This window comes from Petaurus breviceps, unplaced genomic scaffold (assembly GCF_028583685.1).
Source record: "Petaurus breviceps papuanus isolate PSGF00001 unplaced genomic scaffold, PetGlider_PUasm1.0 175, whole genome shotgun sequence".
Lineage (NCBI taxonomy): Eukaryota > Metazoa > Chordata > Mammalia > Diprotodontia > Petauridae > Petaurus > Petaurus breviceps.
In genome coordinates, this window is record NW_027185764.1 from 12459870 (window position 1) to 12486927 (window position 27058).

The 27058-nt window shown below is 36.9% G+C and overlaps 1 protein-coding gene across 1 annotated transcript in view; it reads right to left on the reverse strand.

Moving 5' to 3' along the window:
- SDK1 (sidekick cell adhesion molecule 1) overlaps window positions 1-27058 on the reverse strand; it is a 1154843-nt gene that overhangs the window by 1032608 nt on the left and 95177 nt on the right. Inside the window, exon 3 of the mRNA XM_069084769.1 lies at window positions 5832-5861. Coding sequence (XP_068940870.1) covers window positions 5832-5861 — 30 coding nt within the window. The remainder of the gene's footprint in view (window positions 1-5831; window positions 5862-27058) is intronic.

Genomic DNA, 27058 nt, shown 5'->3' on the forward strand with positions numbered 1-27058 from the left:
TTTTCACTTTTGTCTGTTACCAGTAGTAACTAGAATAGCACCTAGCACATAATGAGTGTTAAATGAATACTTGTAGAATTTAACAGAATTATTCCTCATCAAACATCTTCAAGCAAAGTTCAAATAACCACTGGGCAGATAGGTTATATTTGGAAAGTTTTGGGGGGTTTGTATGGGCCCCTTTCAACTCTGAAATCCCTTATTCTCTGAATACTGTCCATGAAGTTGAGTTTATAGTGGATACTGCTTTGATGATTCATTCATTTATAGAATGTTGAGATTTTATTTAGAAAAGTATTGATGTAATATATTACAAATTATCTTCCATCAATTCATATTTGGGAGATACTGGGGCACTCAAAAACCTAACCCAGAGCTAATGACCCAACTGGGTGTCAGTCTTCTGGTATAATGTCCCACTACAATTGAAACTTCTAATAGTGAATATGAAAACAGGTCCAGGAGATCGTAACCAATTTTTGACCTGAAAAAACACAAGTTTTGTCCTTGTTGCAACAACTATTTTATCACACATATGGGAGGCACTGTATAGGCTAGAATTTAAATAAGCTATACCACTTCTAGAAAGTTAATTTCCATTGACCATCTTTCTATATGCAGGCCAGGAAGACTCAATTCAGCTACAGACTTAATTTTTGAACATTATTCCCCCTGCCAAATAAATCCTTTTTTCCAGCTCTTTTTTAAGAACCTTGTCAAGGGCGCCATCTTTAGCCCAATTTGGTTGATGGGAACTGTGCCTCCTAGAACCAGGTTCATCACTGAATTTTATAGCCACTATGGGGACATATTCTTGGTCTGAAAGTCCTAGCGCTAAGGAAAATGCCCCAGCTTAGGAATTTCACTGGGGGACAGGGCTGAATATGGCAAATATCTCTTATAACCAATACTTCTAGAAGTGCTGGGAATGCAAATAACTGTCCCAAGATTTACATAACTTTATTATGTAAAATATCCAACCAAAACCCAGAAATACTGAGAAAAAAGAGGGAGCAGGTTATATTTGTTTGAGTATTTTCTAACATTTCCCCAGAGAACCCACTGGAGCTTGATTCCTCAGTCTCCATTCCAGACCAAAATAAACCAAAATTTTGGTCAAATTCCACAAAGGATAGCATGGAATTTCGGGGGGTCTAGTCTCTCTATAAGCCAGAACTGAATTTATAAAGTTGACATATGTCCCCATCTTAACTATTGCTGTATATTACAATAAATGTGCATCTGGAAATTCCATTCAGGAATTGCATAGGAAAGATGAGGAAGTATTTTCATAGCCCCGTATCTATTGTGGCAGGAACTGCTATAGCAACTTGCTGCTTAGTGGGAATTCTGTATCTAGGCTTTGGAGTTGGGTCTGACTGTATGGGCTTCTGCAAACTCCTGTGTGTTTCAAAAGAATTAAATCTCTACTCTCTGACCCATATGGTATATAGAAGCTAAATGAATATTCCTAAAATAGAGGTCTGACTAAATCACTACACTGCTTGGGAAGCTCCATTGGATATCAAGTGCCTGTAGGATGAAATGATTAATTAATAAGCATTTATTAATGGCTTTGTATGTGCTAGGCATTGCATAAAGCAATAGGGAAACAAAAAGGAAAGCAAAACAGTCCCTGTCCTCAAGAGGCTTATGTTCTAATAAAGACAAACACATATATAGAACATATACAACATGTAAGATGTTTACAATCGAGCTTCAGTCAACCTTTCCAGGAACAGGGACTGTATCATTCTTCCCTTTGTGTCACCAGAATTTATCACAGTGTCTGGAGCATACTACTAAACACCTAATAAATATTTGTTGAATGAATGAATGATGACTTTCCTAAAATATACAAATGATTGGGTTAGGTGGATGCTAAAGGTCCCACCAAAACTTTAACCATGACAAAGTAAAAATACAGCAGGTACACACTGCCAGGAAAGCATAGCCAGGTTAAGAAACATAGCTTGAGGGGCAGCTAGGTGGTGCAGTGAATAGGGCACTGGCCCTGGAGTGAGGAGGAACTGAGTTCAAATCCAGCCTCAGACACAACACAAAAACTAATTGTATGACCTTGGGCAAGTCACTTAACCCCAATTACCCTACCTTCCCACCTCCAAAAAGCAAAACAAAACAAAAGAAAAAACCCACACACAGCTTGAGGAGCTTGGCATCAAGGATACTGTATTGTTGTTCCTTCTTTGGTCTTATGCTCCAGTTTTCAGAAATAGGTAGTCTCTGGTAACTAACCCCCACATTCCATACTAGTAACCAGATTTCTGTCTTGTTCCCCATGCTTAATACCCTTCTATGATACCCTACTGTGAACCCCAGTCATTCCAGTACAGGGTCTTGCCTTGCTCTTACCAATCACCTTAGGTAAGACTTCAGTCCTTAAAGGAATTTATTACACATAAACAAGACCAACTCCTCCAAAAAGTGATCCGATAGGAAAAGAGATTTCTATTTCAGCCTCCTGTATGGGGTACAAAAGGAATTAACATGTTTTCCTATAGTTCCTTGTTCCTCCTGAAGCTAACAAACCCATCAGCTGACAACTTTGATTTAAATGAAATTTCAAAAGTCTCTCTGAGCCTGAAGGAACCTGTTCACATTATCTAATTGGAAATTATTTTTTGTTAAGTAGGTAGTGACCCTGCCATGATCCTGTCATGCTAGATGTTGATTAAGTTAATCAAGTCAAACTACTCAATTACTTACTTAAAGTAAGTGATAGAATGATACCTTATTAAGGTATTAAGGAGGTGAGAACAAGTCTCAATCAACCAATCAAAGACTTCAGATTAAGTTGAAAAAATCTGTGGATGAAAAGGAGTGACATTGACAAGAAAAGTTTTCTGATCAGCAGAGAATACTTACTCATGCACTGTATGTCTTCTTTAAAATAGTAGTGCAAAACAAGATAGAGTTTCAGAAGAGAGACACAGACAGACAGAAATAGACAGGGTCACAGACAAAGACAGATTGACTGAAGGTCTGACAGTTCAAATCTGGCTTTAGACACTTACAAGTGGATGATCTTGAGCAAGGCACTTAAATTCTGTCCACCTCAGTTCTTTCAACTGTAATATGGGAATAATAACAGGACCTACTTCCCAAAGTGGTTGTGAGGATCAACGAGATGTTGGTAAATTGCTTAGCATGGTGCCTGGCATATAATAGTTTCTTTATAAATGTGGTTTCCTTTCCTTCTGTGATAGAGAAGAGAGATTGAGGAAAGCCTCCAGGCTTTCAGGCACCTCAGAGAAGTTTGGAACTGACACCAGCTGTATGTACTTCCTCGATGACTGAGGGAAGTAACAAGACTGATCTTTGCCCCACTTCACTGTCTGGGTGTTTTTCAAGGGCACAGGAATATACTATTTTGCTTCTTTACCTAAATATTTCTGGTAACCTTGATTTTGCCTCAACAACTAAGAGACCAGAGGATAACTAGAAATAAATATACATTTTATTATTTATTTACCAAGGCAGAGAACCAAACTTCTGCCTCAATGTTAAGAATTTACTAACTGAAATCTCAGAGGCATTATGACTATATTTCTTCTTTTTTTGTCTAACATACACTTCTTAAAGCAGAAGAGGTAGGAACAACATGAAACTGAGGGTACATAATATTCTTTTCAGGTTTAAAAGGAGCTAATTATTTTAACAGGGTGTTACAATGGGAATGTCAATCCTCAAAATAATAATTTTAACATCTTCATTACAACCAATAATATAAAAGTCTAGTAGAGTTTGCTAAAATGAATTTTTAATTTTAATGCTAACAAATTATAATGACAAGATTGGATCCCTGCCCCAGCAATTCTTCCTATGCATGGAGACACAATCCTCACACCCTGACTTAATCCCACTCCAAGTTTCTGAAATGGAACCAGCTCTAAGAAGGGGAAAATATAAAAACCAATGAACACACAGTTTAAATGACTCAGAGTCAAGGTATCTGTGCTATTGATACTGTTCTGACATTTCCCCCTACTTCTAATAATTATATCCTTCTTTCATCCTTGTTAACCAAGTCTTTCATCCCATATTATGCCTAGGTTTCAGTCACATTATCTATACCATGCCTAAAATCCTGCTCTGATATCCTATCTTGTATCCCAGTTCTTCTAGGACTGGGGCCCTGTCTTCTTTCTGTTCTTCCTTTTACTTCTACCAGTACCCCAAATGCTGATGACTTTCCTCTTAGGGCCTCTGTTTATGGGCAGCCATACCAATTCCAGGTACTACCTGTTCTAATAAGGAGCTCTTTGACAATGACCATTTGCCTGTTTAGATCAAATGAGATGTGAAGACTAGAGAGTCAGGCACACATGCTCTTCCCCCAGGAAGCAGAAAGACAGGCAGGCAGGCAGTCCTTTTCCACCATGGTCCTTAAATAGTCTATCCACTCTCCCCTTCCCCCACCACAGTGTCAGTTCATAACTTGAACGTCTCCTGGCTTAGGTTTTATAGTGCAGAGGTAAGTGAGCTCCTTCTCAGACTTCTCTCTCTCTCCATTCTCAGATAAACGTGGGAGGCTCCTGTTAGACCCTGATGTAACTACAGTAAGTAAAGTTCTAGAGGAACAGACATGTCAAGGAAAGCAATGAGAATGGGAACAAGCAGCAGCAGCTCATGAAAGCCAAGATGCCATATTGGCTGCTCTTCCCTCAGTTTGGAGCTCAAGGAGGCAATCACAGGACTCTCTCAGAGCTGCAATCCTGCCCTCAAGACCGCTCTGAACCCAATGAACAGCTTAGAGGTCAGTGAAAAAGGTCATCCCTACCAACAAGGCAGGGCCCTGCCCTGTACTCCCCTCATGTTCTGGGGTTTACACTGCAGAAGCCATGCCCTGCCCAGCTGTGGGAAGATCCTTCCTGCTCCCTCAGACTGAGATCATTGAGATTATCTAGCCTGCCCTAATGGGCCTATACAGTCTCAAGACCAGTCTACTGCACCTCAAAGCAAATATCAATATTAACATAGGGGTCTTATAAACTAGATCAGGGGGTGACGAAGTTGCAGCCTCCAAGTCACATGTGGCCTTCTAGGTTCTCAAGTACAGTTCTTTGAATCCAAACTTCACAGAATAAATCCCCTTAATAAAAGAATTTGTTCTGTAAAACTTGGATTCAGTCAAAAGGTCACACCCAAGGACCTTGAAGGCCACCTTGTGGCTTGGAGGCCTCAAGTTCTCCACCCCTCAACTAGATCAAGTGTAATCAGAATATCCCCTAAGGGGTCCCTGGGACCTTTTCTGGGGATCTGCAAGTTCAAAACTATTTTCAAAATTTTACTAAGATTTTACTTACCTATTAAAATACTTTCCAAGTACATATGTGAATGAGGTCAGATTTTCTTCATTATACTTCAACCAAAACAACATATTACAGCAGATCAAATGCAGAAGGAGATAGGAGAATTCAGCTGAATATAGACATTAAAAATATTTCCAAAATATTTGTTTTGAAAATGATAGCTATTTTCATAAAAATATGTTATTTATGTTCACATGTAATGGGTGTGTTATAGTTTTTAAATAAATATTTTTAATTATCACTTTTAATTTCTAGCATGGTAAATAACAATACATATAACCTACATAAAGAAAAACTCTAGAGTCCTCAAGAGGGTAAAGACACCTTCATACCAAAAAGTTCAAGAACCACTGAACTGGATGAATAGATAACATCCAAAAAGGGAAAGATCAACATAAAACTCTGCTATCATCTTAAGGGATTGGAGGAGAGGGGAGCAAAAGGAAGGAAGAAAGAAGATAGAACAATAAAAGCATTTGATGCTATTAACAGACTTACTGTGATATGTAAAATAATTGAAGCCAGCTCCTGAAATGAGAAAGAAAAAGGAGAGGATTTTACTTCTCTCTTTGAATGATAGGAAAAGTAGCTTCTTATGACTGGAAGAACAGTGTGCAAGTTGTTTTTTTTTTTAATTCTAGAGATATCATATTACTCAAACTTATTTTTTTCTCCTACTGTGACTAGATAAAAGGAAGAAATGACTGAGATGAGGGATGCTAAAAGGGCAAAGTGAAACATTCCTCTTACTTAACTCAAAGAGCTTAAATAGACTGAATAGACTTCCCGCAATTGAGACCAAAAAAAAAAAAAAATTGCTGGCCAATAACAAATATTCAGAACACTCAGACCCTGGACTGGCCTAAAATTTGGGTGCCCAAATCTAAATTTTAGGGTAAGGTAAGAAAGTTAAATTAAGGCAAGAAAATTAAAAAAAAAAATTCTCAAATAGGCCAAGTTTGGTAGTTGTTAAAGTTTAGATATTTAAGAATTATATTTTAGGTCACTTAAATTCTCTGACCCTTGGTTCTCTCATTTGTAAAATAGATCATTCCAGCTCCAAAATTCTATGATTCTAAAATTGGAATTCATGCTTGAGTTTTGATTGCTATGGTCTCTTACAATTCCAAGCTGTGGACACTTGGTCACAGTATCTCTAAATTACAGATTGCAAAAAATTTACTGAGTTGTAAGGCTTAAAGAGACTCTTGTAATCAAAATGTCAAATGGCCCCATTTTAAAGATAAAGGAAAATGATCCTCAGTGAAGGCAATTAAATTGTCAAAATAACTCTCCCCTCACCCCACATTCCCAATCTTCCTAAAACTTGTCACTTCTATCTTCATAGCATGTCTTAAATCTGTTCTCTTCTCCCCATGCATACAACCATCACCCACTTTCAGGCTCAAATCACCTCTAACCTGCTGCAATAGCCTCTTAATTGCTATCTACTTTCTCCAATTCATAAAAGAATGGGTCTCTGCCTAAAATGAATTTATCATCCAGATAAAATGATTTAATTGTTGCAAAATATTGCCCTTAAAATGCATGAGCTTCAATTTTACAGACTCATAAAGTTATGGGTAAATAACTGAAATATTAAAGATTTCAATTCACTAAATATTGGAGTTAAAAATGACACTGGGGGTGGCTAGGTGGCACAGTAAATAGAGCACCAGCCCTGGAGTCAGGAGGACCTTAGCTCAAATTCGACCTCAGATACTTAACACTTACTAGCTGTGTGACCTTGGGCAAGTCACTTAACCCCAATTGCTCTACCTTCCCCCCTCAAAAAGCAAAAAAAAAAAGACATTGGAAGTCATCTAAAACCAAGACCTCATTTTACAGAAAACTAAGGTCCAAAGGGACTTCCCCAAATCTCATTACTACCTAGGTATTAAGTGACTCAGGTAGGTTGTGGACCTAAGTCTTTAAGATTTGAAATCAAATTCATTGTGGGAAGTTTTTAAAGTCAATAGAAAAGTTGAGGTTATATACAATCCCCATTCACACAGATATTACAGTTTAGTAGAGTGATAAGTGACAAATGTAGTGAACTATAATACACAGTTTATCAGGTACAAAATCATCTTTGATGTCAGGAGAGAGGGAGAATCATTACCAAGAAGTAGGAGAGAGGGGTGGCTAGGTGGGGCAGTGAATAGAGCACCGACACAGAAGTCAGAAGGACCTGAGTTCAAATCCAGCCTCAGACACTTAACACTTACTAATCATATGACCTTGGGCAAGTCCTTTAACTCCAATTGCCCTCCAAAAAAAAGCAAAAAAAAAAAGTAGGAGAGAAATTCTAAGAATTGAAGTTATGTGGCACCACCTCCAATTCATGTAAAAGGGGACTCTGAACAAACTTTAGAGCTACAGAACCCACAAAATAACACAGAGAAGCTAACCTCCCACTGAGGACAGCCCATAGGAAGTGGCCAGCTCAGCGCTCTGGGAGCCAACTCCAGCCCCATGAGAGCCCGAGGTTTTAGCCCCAGGGATCAGCAGCAGCTGTGGCGGTTTCCAGATTTATCAACATAGATGGTAAGGACAAAGTGAGAGGTCAGTGCAGTGTGGACTTTGGGACCCAGTAGTTGGGAGTGTCTAGGCTTTTGTCCCTTGGGCGAGAAGCTGCTAAGGGCTGCAGTGCAGCTGCCTCCACGTGGTAGCTTCAGCTCCTGACCTGGAGAGTGTAGGGGAACCAAGAAACCACTCTGAGGGGTTATTGCTCTTGCTATAACTTGCTTGGATGTGGATTGCAGTCTAGGATGGAGGTCCTGGGGTGCGTGACCTCCGGCAGCTGAGAAAACCCCAACTTTTGGAATGAAGCTGCCCTGTCTGTTGGCTGAGTCCTACTGTGGCAAAAAGCCCAGGTGTCAAGTAACTGAGGGGCGTCATGACCAGGCAAAGGAAGGAAAGCAAACAGAAGAATCCAACATTAGACTCCTATTTGGGGGACAAAAAGGAGCAAAGCATGAAACAGGAGGAAGACAGGGAAGTTAGAACTCCTGCACCAAAAGCTTCCAATAAAAATATGAGCTGGTTACAGATCATGGAGGACCTTAAGAAGCAGATAACAGAAGTGGAGGAAAAATTGGGAAGAGAAATGAGAACTATGCAAGAAAATTATGAAATGAGAGTCAACAGCCTGACTGAGGAAAATCACACCTTAAAAAATAGACTAACTCAAATGGCAAAAGAGTCCCAAAAAGCCAATGAGGATAAGAATGCCTTGAAAAAACTAATTTGCCAGATGGAAAAAGAATCTCAAAAGCTCACTGAGGAGAATCATTCCTTCAGAATTAGATTGGAGCAAATGGAAGCTAGTGACTATTAGAAATCAAGATGATGTTAAACAGATCCAAACAAATGAAAGAATAGAAGGCAATGGGAAATAACGCATGGGAAAAAAAAAAAAAAACATTGACCTGGAAAATAGATCCAGGAGAGAGAATTTAAAAATTATTGGACTACCTGAAAGCCATGATAAAAGAAAGAACCTAGAAATCCTCCTCCAAGAAATTCTCAAGGAAAACTGCCCTGATGTTTTAGAACCAGAGGGCAAAATAGAGGTTGAAAGAATCAACTGATCACCTCCTGAAAAAGATTCCAAAAAGAAAACTTCTATAAATATTATAGTGAGGTTCCAAAATTCCCAGATCAAGAAGAAAATGTTACAAATAACCAGGAAGAAACAATTTGAATATTGTGGAAACACAATGAGGTTAACCCAGGATCTGGCAGCTTTTACACTGAGAGATTGAAGGGCTTGGAATATGATATTCTGGAGGGCAAAGGAACTGGGATTAAAACCAAGAATCACCTACCCAGCAAAACTGAGTACCATGTTTCAGGGGGAAATATGATCATTTAGTGGAATAGAGAACTTTCAAGCATTCTTGATGAAAAAACCAGAGATGAATAGAAAATTTGACATTCAGATACAAGAAGCAAGAGAAGCATGAGAAGGTAAACAGGGAAAAGAAATCATAAGGAACTTATCAAAGTTGAACTATTAACATTCCTACATGGAAAAACAATAATTGTAACTGATAATACTTTTCTCAGTATGAAAATAGTTGAAGGGAATAGAAATATATATGTCTATGTTGGAGGGTACATGGGCATATGAATATGTGAACGTGTGTATATATGTTTACAGGTATACATAGATAGAGGGCACAGGACCAATTTAATAGGAAGGGATAATACTTAAAAGGTGAAATTAAGGAACACAGAGGAAAAAAGATGTAAGTTCAGGGGGACAGACAAGCAAGTCAGTGTTCGTACTGTCATTTTAAATTATTATGTTTTTTAAAAGAAAAAAAGAAATTCACAGTTTCACATACAATCCTCATTTGTTGTTCTTTTTTGAATACAAAAATGTTCAGGTCTGTTGATATTTAACTTCATAATTAAGATAATTTCTTAAATAAAATAAAGGATTGCACTCTCAAAAAAAAGAAGTGTGAATTGGAATTTAAAGGGGGTGGTATTAATTTGAGATAGAGGTGGCATTGGAGGGATAGAGAGCAGCATGAGAAAAGGGAAGGAGATGCTTGGGAAAATAAGTCTTTCCATTTGGCTAGAATAGAGAATACATAAAGGAAACTAATAAGAGATAATGCCTTGATGATGGAGCTGTGAAATAATAAAACTATTCTGAAAAGCAATTGGGAATAATGCAAATAATAAAATGCCGATAAACTTTGATGAAGATATTCACAATTATGCATATATATCAAAAAGGTCACTGACAAAAAAGCAATCCTAACCTGTTTGTCTCTCCTCAAACTTCTGATGGCACCATACACCCCTAACCTCTTAGCTGAAAACCCTGACTGAGACCATTTACTGACCTCTCCCTCTTTAACTCTTCCTTATCTCACAATCACTCAGACATCTTCCTCTATTATCTCCTTCATTCCCATCTCAAATTATGAGGTTGCCCATCTCCTCGGGAAGGCAAACTCTTCTACAAGTGCCTCTGATCCCATCCCCTCTGCACTTCTCCAAAAACCTGCTCCACCCCACTCTTAACTTCAATCTCTTATCTATTGCCCCCTTTCTTGCTCCCTACAAACACACCTATGTCTGCCACATCCTTAAAAAAAAACTCTCACTGGATCTGACCATTATCACTAGCTACTGCCCTATATCTTTCTTCCCCTTCATGGTTAAATTCTTTAAGAAAACATCTACAATTGGCATCTCCAGTTCCTTTCCTCTTGTTGTTGTCAAAATCCTTTGCAATCTAGCTTCTAATATCATGATTAAACTGAAACTGTCCTCTCTAGAAGTTGCCAATGGTCTCTTAAAGAACATATCTAATGGTCTCTTCTCAATCCAAATCCTCTTGGACTTCTCTGCAGCATTTGATATGGTTGATCACTGTTTGTTATGTAGGCTTTTAGGACATTGGTCTCTCCTCATTCTCCTCCTAACCAACTGTTCCTTAACAATTTCCTTTACGGATTCTTCATGGATGGCATGGCTTACTAACCATGGGTGTTCCCCCAAGTCTCTGTTCTGAGTCCTTTTTTCTTTTCACTCAATTCATGTCACTTGGTGATCCCATTAGTTCATCAGTGCAGTTATCCTATCTATACAGATGATTCCAGATCTATATATCCAAACCTAGCCTCTTTCCTGACATATAATCCTACATCACCTACTGCTTTTTATACATCTCAAACTAGAGGTCCCACAGGCATCTTAAACTGAACCTATCCAAACTGAACTCATCTTTCCCCTCCTGCCCCAAATCCTCCTAAGTCTGAATTTCCCTGTTCAGAATACCACTATCCTCCCAGTCACCCAGGTCCAAAATTTCAGGATCACCTGCAACTCTTTACTCTCATTCATACCACATATCCAATTGCCAAATATAGTCATTTCTACTTTCTCAGCATCTCTTTTATACGTCTCCTCTCCACTCATAGAGACACAGCCCTGATATAAGCCCTTATCACTGCACACCTGTAGTACTACTGCATCGAGCCTCTCTGCACTCCAATCCATCCTCCACAATACCCTCATGCTGTTTTTTTTTTCTAAAGTGTAGGTCTGACTATGTCTTGCCTGCTCAGTAAATTCCACTGGCTCCCTGGTACTTCCAGGGTCAAATATAAACTTCTTTGTTTGGCATTTTAAAGCTTTTTTTGTGATCTAGTTCCTTCTGATCTCTCCAACTTTCTTACACCATTCTCCCCACTTCATGCATTCTACAATATAGTTTTATTGACTTGAAGTTCCTCAACACGTGACACCATCTCTTGACTCCCTGTCTTTATAGTGACTGTCCCCTATGCCTAGAGTACTCTGCCTCTCACCTCTCTGTCTTCCTTCAAGACTCAGCACAACTCCCATCTTCTCTAGGTGACCCTTCCCCCAGGGTGCTGATTAATGCCTTCTGAAGCCTTTCATATTACCTTCATCTATGCTGCATATATCTACTATGTACCTAGTCATTTACAAGTGTCATCTTCATTCGAATATACCTTTTTTGAGAACAAGCACAGCTTTTTTGTCTTCCTTTACACCCTCAGCCCTTTAGCACAACACCTGGTATATATAGTAAGCATTTAATAAATGCTTGTTGACTGACTGAGACAGGCTCCAAATAGATCAAAATATGTATAGCAGCACTTTTCATGGTAGCCAAGAACTAGAAATAAAGCAGATGGCCATTGATTGGAGAACAGAGAAACAAAACATGATATACAAATAATACTGTACTGTTAGAAAAGACAAACATGACAAATACAGAGAAACATGGAAAGGCTTATATGTATTGATTCAAAGTGAACTAAGCAGAAGCAGGAAAAGGATAAATATGACTAAATTTATATAAAGGCAAAGAACAACCACCACAAAACTACTGAAACAGAATGCTGCAAATTTATAAAGACCCAAAGAAAAGATTAGAGAAGAGAAGATTAGAGAAAAGAAGAAAAAAAATTAGAGAAGATAATTTCTCCCCATTCCTGTGTAGTGACTGGCGTCCATAGGTGAGGAAAATTCCATACGTTAGAATTTTTTTATGTATTGACTGGTTTCACTGAATTTTTTTTCTTCTTTTTAAAAAAGGTTTTTGCTATAACGAAAGGCTCCCTTGTATAAGAGAGGGGGAAGATTCTGAATGAAATGAAATGAAAAATTTTAAATACTGATACAAATCTATTTTTAAAAAGATAATGCTTGAGGGATAACACCAGATTACAGTTTGATTTTTCCTCAGTAGAAAATTGAGAGCCACTGACAACTTTTCAGCAAAATATGAAATGACTACCTCTAAACATATGGGAAAGTGGGTAGGGGGTGACAAGCATTTGTTAAGTACCTATGTACCTGTCACTGTGCTAAGCATTTTACCAATACTAATAATTTGTTTGAGCCTTACCACAAACAAATATACCCATTTTAAAGATGAGCAAACTGAGGCAGAGAGCAGTTAAGTGACTTGCCCAGAGCCACATAGCTAGTAAGTGTCTAAGGCTGGATTTGAACTCAGGTCTTCCTGACTCCAGGCCTAGCATTCTATCTACTGCACTGTATAGTTGTATCTAAAATAGTCTAATAGCTAAATCAAGAGGGCATGGGCAGGGGAGAGAAGGAAGTAGAAGTATGAAGATATTTGTTCTATATTCAAATAAGCATTTGTTGCTTTACAAACTCCAAAAGTCGAGGAAGTCACAATTACCAAGCAATTCCATTCTTCCACCATTCCCTTTATCCCCAAAATGGTGGATTTAGTTTGACTTACTTTTTAAAGTCCATATCAAATAAATTCAATTTGTTTTATAACCTCCTAATTATTAGTAGTAGCCAGTAAAGCAAAGTAAACATAATAAAAGATCCAAAGGTCACATTTATAGTAGGAAATAAATATGAGGATATATTTTGGCTTATAATAATGACTTATTTAATTTACCTCCCAGCTAGAAATATTTATCTGAAACATAAAAAGGGCACTTTTTATTGTTTATCCTTCAGGTCAGACCAATTTGTCCAATAAGGACTAATCTAGTTGTTAAAATTATTCAAATAGTACTAGCTTTTAATGGACTCTATGCATCAAAGATGCTTGACAGTCATTAACCTTTTAGGGCTACACTAATTTGTGCAATTAGCCTAGGGGAAATTATTTTTCTTGGTCACATAATTAATTGTCCACAGAGTTTTAAAGAATTGGTTTACAAGATGCTTTCCTGAACTAAAAGCAACACACAAATAATAATATGATGTACTTTAAGGACAGGTCTCTAAAGTCCAAGTAAAGAGGAGGATTGAGGCAATTAGCCAGACACTCCATGTGTGCCTCAATCAGGCATAAAAATAAAATAGGCATCTAAAAAGCCTTTGTAACATAGCAAACAGTGATAGAAAGTAAAGGATTCAAACTTCCAAGGTAAATAATTTTTGTACTAAGCAGAAACTTTTACGACATGAATTAAAAGGTATTTGTTGTGAATAATTTGCTTTATAAGTTGAGGCTTTCAAATAGTAGGTTTACTTACAGTTAAACACATTTATATATTTTAAAGACTAATTTCCTTATTGTCAAAAAAAGACAAAGAATAATTCATTTTTACATACCCTTCTTTTCTTCAACGTGACAGGTTATGCATATAAGTATTCTTTCACAATTTGAGGTGGGAAGAGAAAAAACAATTGCCTCCCAAATAATATCAGGGGAACATCTCCCTAAGCTGAAAAAAATGAGTTTATAATGAGGTAATTTGTTTCCAATGCCTACACCTCACTGCCATCTACATTGTAGACATTCAATAAAGATTTATTAAATAAAGGTGCCTAGAATTGAGTGAAAGTGATATAAAGGATAACAGATAAACAGTAAGCAAGTAGGACTATAATCCTTCAATTTTACTAATTTTTCTATTTTTATTTAACTTACAGATTGTTTGCTCGTATTGCATAATGCTAGATTTGTAATTTTAACTTCTCTCTTACTGCAAATACACCTAATCACTTACCAAAAGTAAGATTTTCTTGTCAAAAACCACAAAAATATCAATATTGAAAAAGAAATGGCATACAATGCCATTTGTAAAACTACAATAAGTTTCTAGTGATATGGATTCATATAGATATAATTGCATTAAATCAAGATTATAATTCAAACATTTATCTGACAACTTTTTAAGATTATTTTAAAATTTGAAATACGTAATAAACTGTAAGTTTTACATGCAAATAAAAATAAAATATCAAGTTCTGTGGCTATCATAACTCAAGACAGCCTGGTGAATGAGTTGTTTTTTTAATTTATGTAAACAATAGTATTAAAACTAAGGCAAGGGATAATTTTCCTTAATCCTACAGTTACTGTTTTGTTACGTGTGTGTATTTAATAGCAATGATGGCAGCAAGTTACATATTAGCATCACGTAGTACCAGGACCAATCTGAAAGGGTAAAAATCCTAATTATCCACCTCACAGAGTATTTATTTCCTACCTTGCTTCTCCCCCTTGTTACTGAGTACTCACTACTGAATCCTAAACAGTAAGAAATAATAACTAACATTTACACAGTGCTTCCCATGTTCCAGGTACTGTGCTTATGTGCTTTTCAATTTATTTTCTATTTTGATCCAGACTAGTAGCCGACTCACTGCCTCTGCTCTGGCCTCATACTTGCAGTTGCCACATTATCGTTATGATTATGGGGAGAAAAGAAGGAAGCTGACTATAGAAGGGGGCCAAAGGAACAGAGACCTGTCATGAACAGTGTGTGGATCAGAAATGCTGGTTTCTGGCCGTTTTAAGATACACAAAGCTTAGGCTCTGGGTAATAAGTCGAATCAAGTCAAGAAACATTTAATAAGCAGGTACTATGTGCAAGGTACTGTGCTAAGTACCAGAGACACAAAGATTAAAAAAAAAAAAAGGTCCCTACCCTCAAGGAGTTTTCAGTCTAACTGGGGAGACAAAGGGCAAATAACAATGAACAAATTACGTACAAGATAAACTGGAGATAATCTCAGACAGAAGGCTCAAGAATTAAGGGAACTTGGGAAAATCTTCCTGTAGAAGGTGGGACTTTAGCTGAGAGCTGGAGGCAGCAAGGAGGCAGAGGACAGGAAGGAGAGTATCTGAGGCATGAGAAACAGCTAGTGAAGATGCAGGGACCAGAGATGAGGGTCTAATGCAAGGGACAGCAAGGAGACCAAGGGCACTGGATTGTAGAGTGCATAGAACTGTGCAAGCTGTAAGAAGCCTAGAAAGGCAGAAGGGGATAAGTTGTGAAGGGTTTAAAAGTCAAACAAAGGACTTCATATTTGATTCTGGAGGTAACAAGGAGGAACTGGTTTATTGAATAGAAGGGTGACATGGTCATACCTGTACTTTAGGAAGCTTCCTTTAAAAGTCAAGTGGAGGATAGACTGGAATGGGAAGGGACTTTAGATGGAGAGATCAACCAGAAAGCTATTGCAATGGTCCAGGGTTGAGATGATAAAGCCCCACACCAGGGTGGTGGCAATGTCAGAGAAGGAGGCCCATATGAGAGATGTTACTAAGGTAGAATTATCCATGCCTCCTTGATTTAGCTACTAAACTACTTTGGGGGAGGCAGGAGGGGAGAAGGCAAGGCAATTGGGGTTAAGTGACCTGCCCAAGGTCATACACCTATCAAGTGTGTTAAAGTGTCTGAGGATGGATTTCACTCAGGTCTTCCTGACTCCAGGGCCAGTGCTCTATTTACTGCGCCACCTAGCTGCCCCTAGACTACTTTTAGGAGCAGCTACCGGTACATGGTGCAGTAGATAGAATGCTAGGTCTGGAGTCAGGAAAACCTGAGTTCAAATCCAGCCTTAGACACTTAGTAGCTATGTGACTCGGGGCAAGTCACTTAACTGCCCTCTGCCTCAGTTTCCTCATCTTTAAAATGGGTATATACCTCACAAGATTGTTGTCAGGATCAAACAAATTAATAGCATTGGTAAAGTGCTTAGCACAATGACAGGCATATAGGTACTTCACAAATGCTTGTCACCCCCTACTCACTTTTTCATATGTTTTGGGGTAGTCATTTCATACTTTGCTTAAAAGTCTTCAGTAACTCCCAATTTTCTACTGAGTAAAAATCAAACTATAATCTGGCATTGTCCCTCAAGCATTATCTTTTAAAATAGATTTGTATCAGTAGTTTTAGTTTTTCATTTCATTTCATAAGCTTTTTAAGTATTATAATATGCTTTAGTCATAACAACCCTACCTGGTAAGTAATGCAAGTATTATTATCCCCATTTTATCGATAAGGAAACTGAGGCTCAGAAACATTTAAGTGACCTTAAAGTCACACCGCTGGGAAGGTCCACAGCCATTATATGAAGCCAGGTTGTCTCCTGGCTCCAAGGTCAGGACTCTTTCCCCCTACATCACACTTTCTTTTGCTGACACAGATAAATGTACTAAAACTCTGCAATAATATGATTCTTTAAGGAGCAGAATTTAATCTTATAACCTGTCCAATGGTATAACAGAATACAGTAACCTCCATATGACACTGTTCACTTGTATCACATTCCGATACATGGCATTCAAAGACAAGGTAACTATCAAACTTTTTATTTAGGTAATATTAAGAGCTCACGTTTTAACAGTGCTTTAAGGTGTAGGGAGTAATTTCCTTAAAACTATCATGAAAAATAAAGTACTATTATGTGAGCAGTATCCAAATGTCATTAGGTGCGTGAACTTCCTCAACAAATTCAGATTCACAACCTGTCTATGACTTGTCAGACAGGCCCAGAGGAGTTTATTCTGAAGCACACAGACTTCTAGTGACTTATTCAAGGTACACGCTTGCAACTATCAAAAAGGGGATAGGGATCCAGGTCTTTCTGATCCAAGTCTAACAGTCTGCCCACTATGAGATACTGCCTCTATGAAATATAATTATGCACACTTTAAAGGTGACAAAATGAAGGTAAGGGAGGTTGAATGCCTTATTTGTTTGGTGTTACACAGCCAGTAAGGGTTAGACTCAAGATTAAAATCTATTCTCACACCATACTGCTTTCCAAATTAATTACCCCTCAAATGTTAAAGATTATAATCTCACTAAAAATAAAAACATGTTCCTATAAAACAAAAAATGTCAAAGTAATTATTATTTTGCAAACAAAAAAATGAGGTACCATTGGCTAGAAGGTTTCAAATTAGTAACAAATGCTATTAAGAAAAAAAAGAGATAATCTTGTGAGAGAACATCTTTGTTCTTTCCTTTAAAGAATCTTAAGCTACCTAGAATAGTAGCTTTTCTTTAAGTTTGTCAGACAATTTGTTTTGTAAGCATTAGCACTTAGAATCTGGCAAACTCGCTATTGACATAAAATAATAATCACAAATTATTTCTTGTACTAATTATAATATTAGCATATCCAATATCTTAAACTATTACCATAGCTCTCTTCTTTTATACTTGTTATTCAGGACAATCTAAAAACCATAAACATGCTCAGAATAACTCAATACTGAATACAATAAAACTTCCTCCAAAACCCCAAAACAACAGACTTTCTTTTAATAAATGTCATGTAGTACAGGCTCAATCAATCGTAATTTTTAATACAACTCTTTGAGCATCAAGTATAAAAAAAACACATATAGGAATGAAGAGATTTAAACCCTTTGATCTCCATAAACCATTTAACAGTCAAAGAATTGAGGCATCAGAAAACTGCCAGATTTCTTAAGCAAGGACAAAATCATTTTCTCCAATTGCACAAGTCAATTTTGCTACAAATTACAAACTATTTCCATTAAGTGTACATAAGCATCTTCATAATGTTGAAATTGCTACACACTTGACCTAATGCAAACTACAAATTTCTCACACTTCATTATCTGCCAAGTTACATATCAGCTTTTTTTAAGGTAACTTCAACCATTTTACTCAGAGCTTTATTTGTAAGATTTTTATTCACTCATTTTATAAGCAACATTTTCCCAATAATTAGCCCCCAAAATATTACTTTGACATCAGGTTGAAGTCTGAAAGAAAACAATTGACAGTGATTGTTCTCTCTATTCCTCAGGGGTTAACATTTGTGTAGCTGTCTCTTTTTGTTGGCATACCCCATAATGAAGAGAAAGAACCATCTGCCTGGCTGTCTGAAAAACAGCTCTTGCCTGGTAATTCCCATGTTAGAAAGGAAGCAATTCAGTAAACCTATATACTCAGGAAACTGATTTACTTTTATGACATTTTAACAATCAAAATGGCATGTATACCTTTTGAAGTCTTACAATATTAAAGCCTAGATTTACCTTTCTTCTATGTTCATACTATTTATTATTTCATAGCTTTAAATCAATGTGACTAAAATAATATTAACAATATGGAAGCACATATTCAATGTAAAGAAGTTACTCTACATTTATGAACTCTGAACTTTTTCATCTTCAGGACTTTTCATTTGGAGTGGAGAAGGAAGTTATGTCTTTCTATCTGCTACATCTTAGTCTCTATTGATGGTTTCTTTTCCTCAACCAACCCCAACTTGAATACTCCTTGTGGCTTTGTCTTTGGCTCTCTTCGTTCTGTCTCTGTGTCTCTCCTCTCTCTCTTCTCTCCTCTCTCTGTCTGTCTCTCTGTCTCTGTCTCTGTCTCTCTCTCTGTCTCTCTGTCTCTGTCTGTCTGTCTGTCTGTCTGTCTGTCTGTCTCTCTCTCTCTCTCTGCCCCCCCACTCTATCTTTGGGTAATGTTGTGAACTACCATGCCTTTAATTATTACATCTATGCAAATCATTCTATATCTCTATTCCCACTTCATTCCTACTCTTTCATATACACTTTAAACTAAGCATGTCCCAAACTTCCTTCCACATTTGCTCAATCTTTAAACTTTCCCTATTTCATAAAGCAAGACCATTTTCCCAGTCACCCAGATTTAAAAGCTCAATCATTATTGATTCTTCCCTCTTTTTTAGCCCCATATCCATTCAGTTGCCAATACTTAACAGTTCAGTTATACCTTGAAAATCTTTATTATCTATCACCTCGTTTTGACTGCCACCAACATCATTTGGTCCTCACTCAAATCTTCATTGTTTCTCACTTGGACTACCCTAATAGTCACTAATTGGTCTCCCCTCCCCAATTCATCCTGCACATCATGGCCAAAGCCATTTTCAGAGTCACAGTTCTAATCACATCTAACCCATGCTCAAAAACCTTTGGTGGCTCCTTATTGTCCACCAAAAGTACCTTAAATTGATGCTGTATACATGTGGCATAAACTTAAATCTGTATGTATTATCTCCCAGCCACTACTTCATTTTTGTCTTTGCATACCTAGTGTTTAGCATAGTACCTGGAACATAGTAGGCACTTTATAAATCTTTATTTACTGACTAATAGCTCTCATCAGGAGACCCTATCATCCTCATGGTGGAGTATTACCAAGAGCATATGAAATACCTTCACATAGTGAAATCCTTTTCCTTCGAACTTTTCTGCACAAGACAAACTCCACAATTTTGGCAATCATCACCTTTGGCAAGTATGTTTGGTTTGGTTTTTGGCTTTGTTTTTTATGTTTTATACCTCATTGGCAATTAATAATCACAGTTCATCAACAGTTATTTCTATGGCTTCCCTTACCACAGAATGTTGTAAGACCTTAACATATTCATGAGAGACTCCAAGTGGAGTCTCTTTCTTTAATTATTCTTCCTTTCTTTAATACTGTCTTGCTCTATTAAGCTAAATGATTTTTTTTTCAATCAACAGATAATAAACCTATATAGAATTGTCTTAATTTCTCTGTGACTTGTAATCGAGTGTGAGGCTGAAAGATGTGGTCTGCTATGGAGGATTATCCACAAAATCTACCTGTTCCCTTTTCACATTTTCATCAAGGATACTCATGAGACACTAGTGACCAGCAAGATGGTAATTGGTTGTTCCTTGTAAATCTCTCCAGACCTGCAACCTCCAATAAAAATAATTAAGGCCAGATGTAGCGTAATTAGAGCTGATCCTCAAGATGACAATACAAAGCAAATACTGGTAGGAATATTATGAATTAGAAGAATGGAGAATGGATGAGGGACAGAGCTGTGATTTCACTGATACGTGGAATTCCTCATCATCATCACTCAGCTTGGCAACTTAAGAGGGTTGCCTAGAATACGGAGAACTTGTTACTTAGCCAGGGTCCAAGACACACTTGAACCCAGGTCTTCCTGAATAAAACTACTATCTGCTATCAACTGTTACCTCTCTCACAAACTATGATAATAATAAAAATAGCTATTAATACAGGGGACAGAAATGATAGATACAACTTCTAAAATGGAAATTTAATAATAACCTGCTGAATAATGAGTAGGTCAAGTAATAATTCATAGAATAATAACTATGTGAATGAAAATCATGAAGAATCCTATATTTAAATTTCTGGGATACAGCTAAAGTAATCTTCAGAGGAAAATTCATAGCCTTGAGAACATAGATTAACAAAATATAAAAAGAAATCTATAATTTTTATTACATTAAATTGAAAAGTTTTTGTACAAATGTAATGGTAATGGGGATTTGAAGATTTTCCCTGCCCCTTGTAATGGCAAACAAACAAGTACTAGCACCTTGTTTCAGTTGAGCCTTGCCCTTGATTATATCAAGTCTTTGTTAAGAAACAGAACTTGTGAAACCCATAGTGGGAGGAACTTGCTGATGCAACAGGAAGAGGTAGAACAGTGAGAAGCTAATGATCAGAATAAAAAACTGAGCACAAACTGAGAGAGAGCCAGAACTGCTGGGAGCAAGCAGCTAGAGGTTGAACAGCTAACATGAGTGAGAGAGGGGCATTCTTGCTTAAGGGAGCCTGTTTTGTTTTGAAGGCCTGATGGAGGGAAGGTTTGTGAATATTGGTGTTCACTGCATTAGTTATGTGTACCAACTTCTTGGTTACTACAATGAATTTGACTTTCTGGTTTGGGGATTTGGCTTTCTGATATTTGAATAAATGTTTTGATTCTGTCCTCTATCAGGAGAGCCTGTTACATTTGGTGATTCACAACTACAGAAGCATATTCATAGCCAGCAGGGGCACTGCGGATATTGCATTGGCTGCATAATAAATAAAGTAAATATAACCAAGATTAAGAGGGAAATGGAAAATTGGGAAAGAATTTTTATAACTAGTATCTCTGATAAAGGCCTCATTTATAAAATATACAGAGAACTGAGTCAAATCTATAAGAATACAATTCATTCCCCAATTGATAAGTGGTCAAAGGATATGAACAAGCAGTTTTCAGAGGAAGAAATTAAAGATATCTATAAGCATATGAAAATATGCTCGCGGGGCGGCCAGGTAGCACAGCGAGTAAGAGCACCAGCTCCAGTGTCGGAATGACCTGGGGATCAAATCCAGGCTCAGACACTCAGCACCCACCCAGAAACACCTGGCCGTGTAACCTTGAGCAAGTTACTTAACCCCAATTGCTTAGAGGCAGCCAGGTGGCTCAAAGACTAAGAGCACTGGCTCCAGTGTCAGGATAACCTGGGGATCAAATCCGGGCTCAGATACTTAGCACCACACCCAGAAATAACTGGCCACATAACCTTGAGCAAGTTATTTAACCCCGATTGCTTTAAAAAAAAAAGAAGAAGAAGAAGACAACTCCAAAAGACTCATGATGGAAAGGGATATCCACATCCAGAGAAAGAACTTCAGAGTCTGAATGCAAATGCAACAAACTACTTTTGTGTTTTGTTTTGTTTTGTTACTTCTTTCTCACTGCTCATTCCATTGGTTATAATCCGTCTTTACAACTTGATTAATGTTTAATGTGAAGGTATTTGTAGAACCTATACTTGAATGCATGCCTCCATAGGGAGAAGGGGGGAAGAGAGGGAGGGAAAGAAAATTTGAAACTCAAGGGATTGGGGAACTAAATGTTGTAAACTAAAAGTAAACAAATAAATTTAATTTTTAAAAATTGCAAAAAAAAATTCCTCTATAAAGGAACTATTAAGGGTGGGAGACACTTGGACCAAATAAGTGAATTTTACAAAATTTTAAGGAATAATAAATATTTATTGCAAAAAAAATTGTTCTCAAAAATTGATAAAGAAAACATTTCACCATACTGTTTTTATGAGACATAATCCTAATACCTATACCAAGGAAGGACAAAGCAAAGAAAAAGAACAGGCTAATACTAATGAATTAATATCAATTAAACAATTTTAAATAAAGCATTCAAAAAAAGAATACAGAAATATGTCCAAAATAGTATTCACTTGAGGTTTCTGAGCTCAAAAATTCTGCGCCCTACTGGGAAAGAAAGCCAAAAACAAAAAAGCTCTCTCAACTTATGCACTCTTGTCCACATCCTCCTATAAGTCTTATATAGTTGATCCAACATTCTAAAACTGCCAATATCAATGCTGTTCAAATCTCCAAAAATATATCAGTCACTATACAATAAACTCACATTTAGCATGCTATCAGGTAAGCTAATTTTATAAATTGTCTAAATGAAGCGCATGCTTCTTAGCAGTCAACCCTCCCTTTTCCATATTCCACCATTTTTTAATGCGAAAGTGGAAGGTGAATGCATAAGACTGGAGACAATTTAAAAATTTTATTTTGCTTCATGGGTTCCAAAATCCAAAGAATTCATAATCCAGATGTCAACATAATAGTAATGAACCTTTACATAGTTACCTGTGTTGAATATCAAACTATAAACTCCATCATCAGGACTGTAATTAATCCATAGTTTCATATACAAAAGAAAACTCTATTGAACTATTTTTAAATCCTTTACCCATTTCTTCCTAATCCTTTTTTCAAAATGTGAAGCATTTTATAAATGTGAGTTATTATTATTTGATTAATTTTCAAAAATATATCAAAACCAAGTCTGGACTAGCAAAGCATTATTAGATAAAGATTATTACGGAAAGTCCATTTTTCCATTTCGTGCTTTCTTTTTTTTTGTCCAGACCTGTATGTGATTTCATTAGTTTAGAGAATTCATGATGAGGAAACCATCTCTAAATGAGGATTAGCAATTGTTCATCGACTCAATAGTCTTAGAGAGTTGAGAGGACACTGAGAGCTTAAGTGACTGGCCATGGGCACACATCCAGTAGGTATCTAAATCTAGGTCATCCTGAATTCAAGGCAAGCTCTTATGCATACTACTCTTATGCATATCACACTGCCCTTCTTTTGCAAAATAAATCATAGTCAAAAATGTCTTGATTGTGAGAGGTTAGAATAAATGGAGATTAAACATTGATTAATGCCCTAAAAATCTGTCCCATACTATATAATTTGGAGTATTTAATACTTTTTTTCCACCTAAACCACCAGAATCTGTATATATACAAAGATGACCACAGTGTAGAGAGTAACTCAAATTTGGGGTAACCCGTGTAATTTTACAAGGGACTACGATTGGAATTACAAAGATCGACTTTTTTATATACAGCATAAAGAAATTTACTCATGATACTTAAATTACCTAGGAACAGTAAGGTATTGATTTTCTTAGTGTTTCAAATAGTTTTGTAAACAAAATAATCATGACATTGACACTTCAAGACCTTGAACTACCACCAGTTTACTGCACAGCACTACTGTGATATTTCTGACTTGAAGAAAGACAAATACAGCTCAAATTCAGATTTATTTAGTATGTTCCCTTGCAGCCATTATCAAGAGCAAAAACCAGTGCTGAGAATGGACTCAGCATGCTAACCACATCAAAACCAGTTACTGACCAACTGCCATCAATATGCAAGTAAGACCAAGACCCTTAGGAATAGTGACCCTAGACGACTGGCCCTGCTTTCATCCCAGTCCTCATCCAGAGAAAGAACTCCTATGGAGAAAGCATTATCATCCCCAAGATTGATCAGTCAATTGCCTTCCATCTAGCATCCAGTCTAACTGGAGCAATAGACCATCTAAGAAAAAGAAACAGAAGGAAGCTTGTGCTGGGCAAATTAAACCACAGTCAACCACCTCGACTACTATTTCCTCTTCAAGCATGGATGGAGGCAGCCCAAAGCTCTAAGCCCAAGAGCCTCACAAACAGCAGAACCCCTAAACCATCAAATAATCAGCCCCACTTCCAGACTTGTCCCCATTCCATCTCCCACTCCCAACATCCAAGGACTAAACCCTTGTGGAAAAGGAACCTGGAACTGCACCTTCAGGTGAAGAACACAGAGAATGAAGAATGAGAAAAGCAGATTCTGGACACCAAGTCCTTGGCATGATCAAAATGGTTTGATATCAGGAGCAGATATGGGTTCGTCAGTGGGAATGACATTAAAGAAGACGCATTACCGTGTATTCTGAAAACCAGAAGGTCTTCCCATCCAACTTGCAGGTCATACTTCTCTTTGTGTTGTCTTCCTTCATCAGAAGCTGGTCTCCTTGACAACGGGAATCTCTTTCGTGGCTTCCTCTTTGTGGCCCCAGTGTTTAACACATAGTAAGTGCTTAATAAATGATGATTTTATTCATTCACCCTCCCAAACTTCTACAGGCTTTCCCGTGGTGGGGCTACCACTTTTGTAATCAACACACTCCTAACTCTGTTATTCCCACTTCCAAATCCATCCCCTGGTAAAACATTCTACATCCAACCAATATCCTCTGCCCATCACAAGAGGAATAATTCAATGCCACAAAAATTGAATTCTGAATCAAAATTTGCACATAAGATTTATAATTAATATAATTTGGATCAGTTAAATGTTTGTAATTTTTCATCCCCGAGAAGTAGTAGAGCATAGTGTATGGAGAGCTGGCTGCAAAGTCAGGAAGACTGGGCTCAAGTCCTGTGTCTGAAACATACTGGCAAGTCACTTAACCTCTGATGGCCCAAGAAACTCTTAAAGATTATAAATTGCTGAGCAGGTGCTAAATCTGCATTGGTGGAACCAGTGCCTTATGAGAAACTCCCTATACTGATGAAATCCCACGGCCAGTTTAAAAATAAATTGTAATTATGTATGAAACAAAGATGAATTATGCAGCTAAGTGAATCTGAACCTTTTTACTTACACAGAAGCCTGAAAGAGTACTAATATCTTTGACAGCTAGCAGCTAGCATGTATAAGTTTTTGTCTTTTAGAATAGCAGAAACCTGAAAACTCTATTTTCTAACATTAGTGACTAAAAAAAAGTGATCATGTCTTTTCCTACTGACTGAACAACCTTTTAACTAAATCTTCCATATTTTATCTTTCTAGATTCATATTCACAGAAGTCTTGTCATCAGACTGAATTTTAGTTAGAGGAAAGCAATATTTTCTGAATAAAAGTAAAAATCCTTCTCATTATTGTTCATTTTTTGTCTTAGGAACAGAATTTTTATTATGATTATGAACATCTGAAAGTGAGTCTACAATTATATTATAAATAAACTTAGGTTATGAGATCACTACTCAATGGTCTTCTAAGCAATGCTTATGCATATAAGATGTGACATTGTCAGCAAGGCCTTCTTGCCACACAAACAAGAACTCTAAATGTAAACAGTTAGTAAATCTTAATTTTTGTTAAAAATAACCCATTCATTTCTTAATGAAGTTTTAAAATACCAATTAGGGATAAAAATAAAACCAAGTGAATGGTACCTCATTATTACTTTTCTTAAAAACCTTAATGAAAAGCTGCAGGTTACATGGGAGGGGAGGGGAGTGCCTAAAAGGTTATAATATAAAGAGGGTTAAAGAGGTTATAAATTCGTAGGTGACATAACTATGCTAATCTCTGCTTTTCTTTGGTACCCTGCTCCTCAAAAGTAAGAACTGTTTCTTTTTTTGTAAATATATACAAGCACAATGCCTGACACATAGTTGGAACTTAATAAATGTGGGTCAATTGACTGATACCAATTTAACACCCCTCACCTCTGTCAAAATATCCTTGTCTAAAAATATAATAGCTCACATTTGTGAAGAGGTTGGATTATATATCTCTTAGAACTACTTCCAGCTCTGACATTCTTATTTTTAAGTTTATAAAACTCTTGCTTTATAACAACCCTATGAGGCAAATAGTAAAAAGAAAAAATGCCATTGTTCCCATTTTACAAAAGAGGAAACTGAGGCTTAGGAAGGCTAAGTGACTTGGCCATAGTCACATAGATGAGAAGTGGTAGAGTTATATGGTAGAGCTAGTCTCTACACTCCAAGTCCAGTGGTATTTCCACCATATCACTTTGACTCTGCTAAATAGAATAGGTCTATGAATAAGACCAATGAAGTAATGAAGTAAAAAATAAGTTCTACTTCTGTTAGAATGAGCTACCACAAAAAAAAAATGTTTTTAATCCAAAGGTTTTTACCTTGTTCTAATCCCACTTTATCAGGGTGGGGGGACACCCAAAAAGGGTTTGGTGTTGAGAAGGTATATAAAACAGTACAAGTTTGTAGAATAGTTTTATTAGAATATTCATTCTGTTTTCATTAAAATTCATTCTGTTTTCATTTCGAATTATATTTGACCAGGTATAATAACTTGCATACTCCAAAATGAATATAAATTAATATAGAAGGCAGTTCTAAGTATTTATATCCTTCTGAAATACTTCTCTTCTTTATTTGTATTGGAAATTCTAACTTGCTTTCAGTTTAAAAAAGTAGATGATAATCAAAAAAGAGAATTTAAATAATCAACTGGGCCTACTTGCTCTCCCTTTCATTAGTCTGTTTC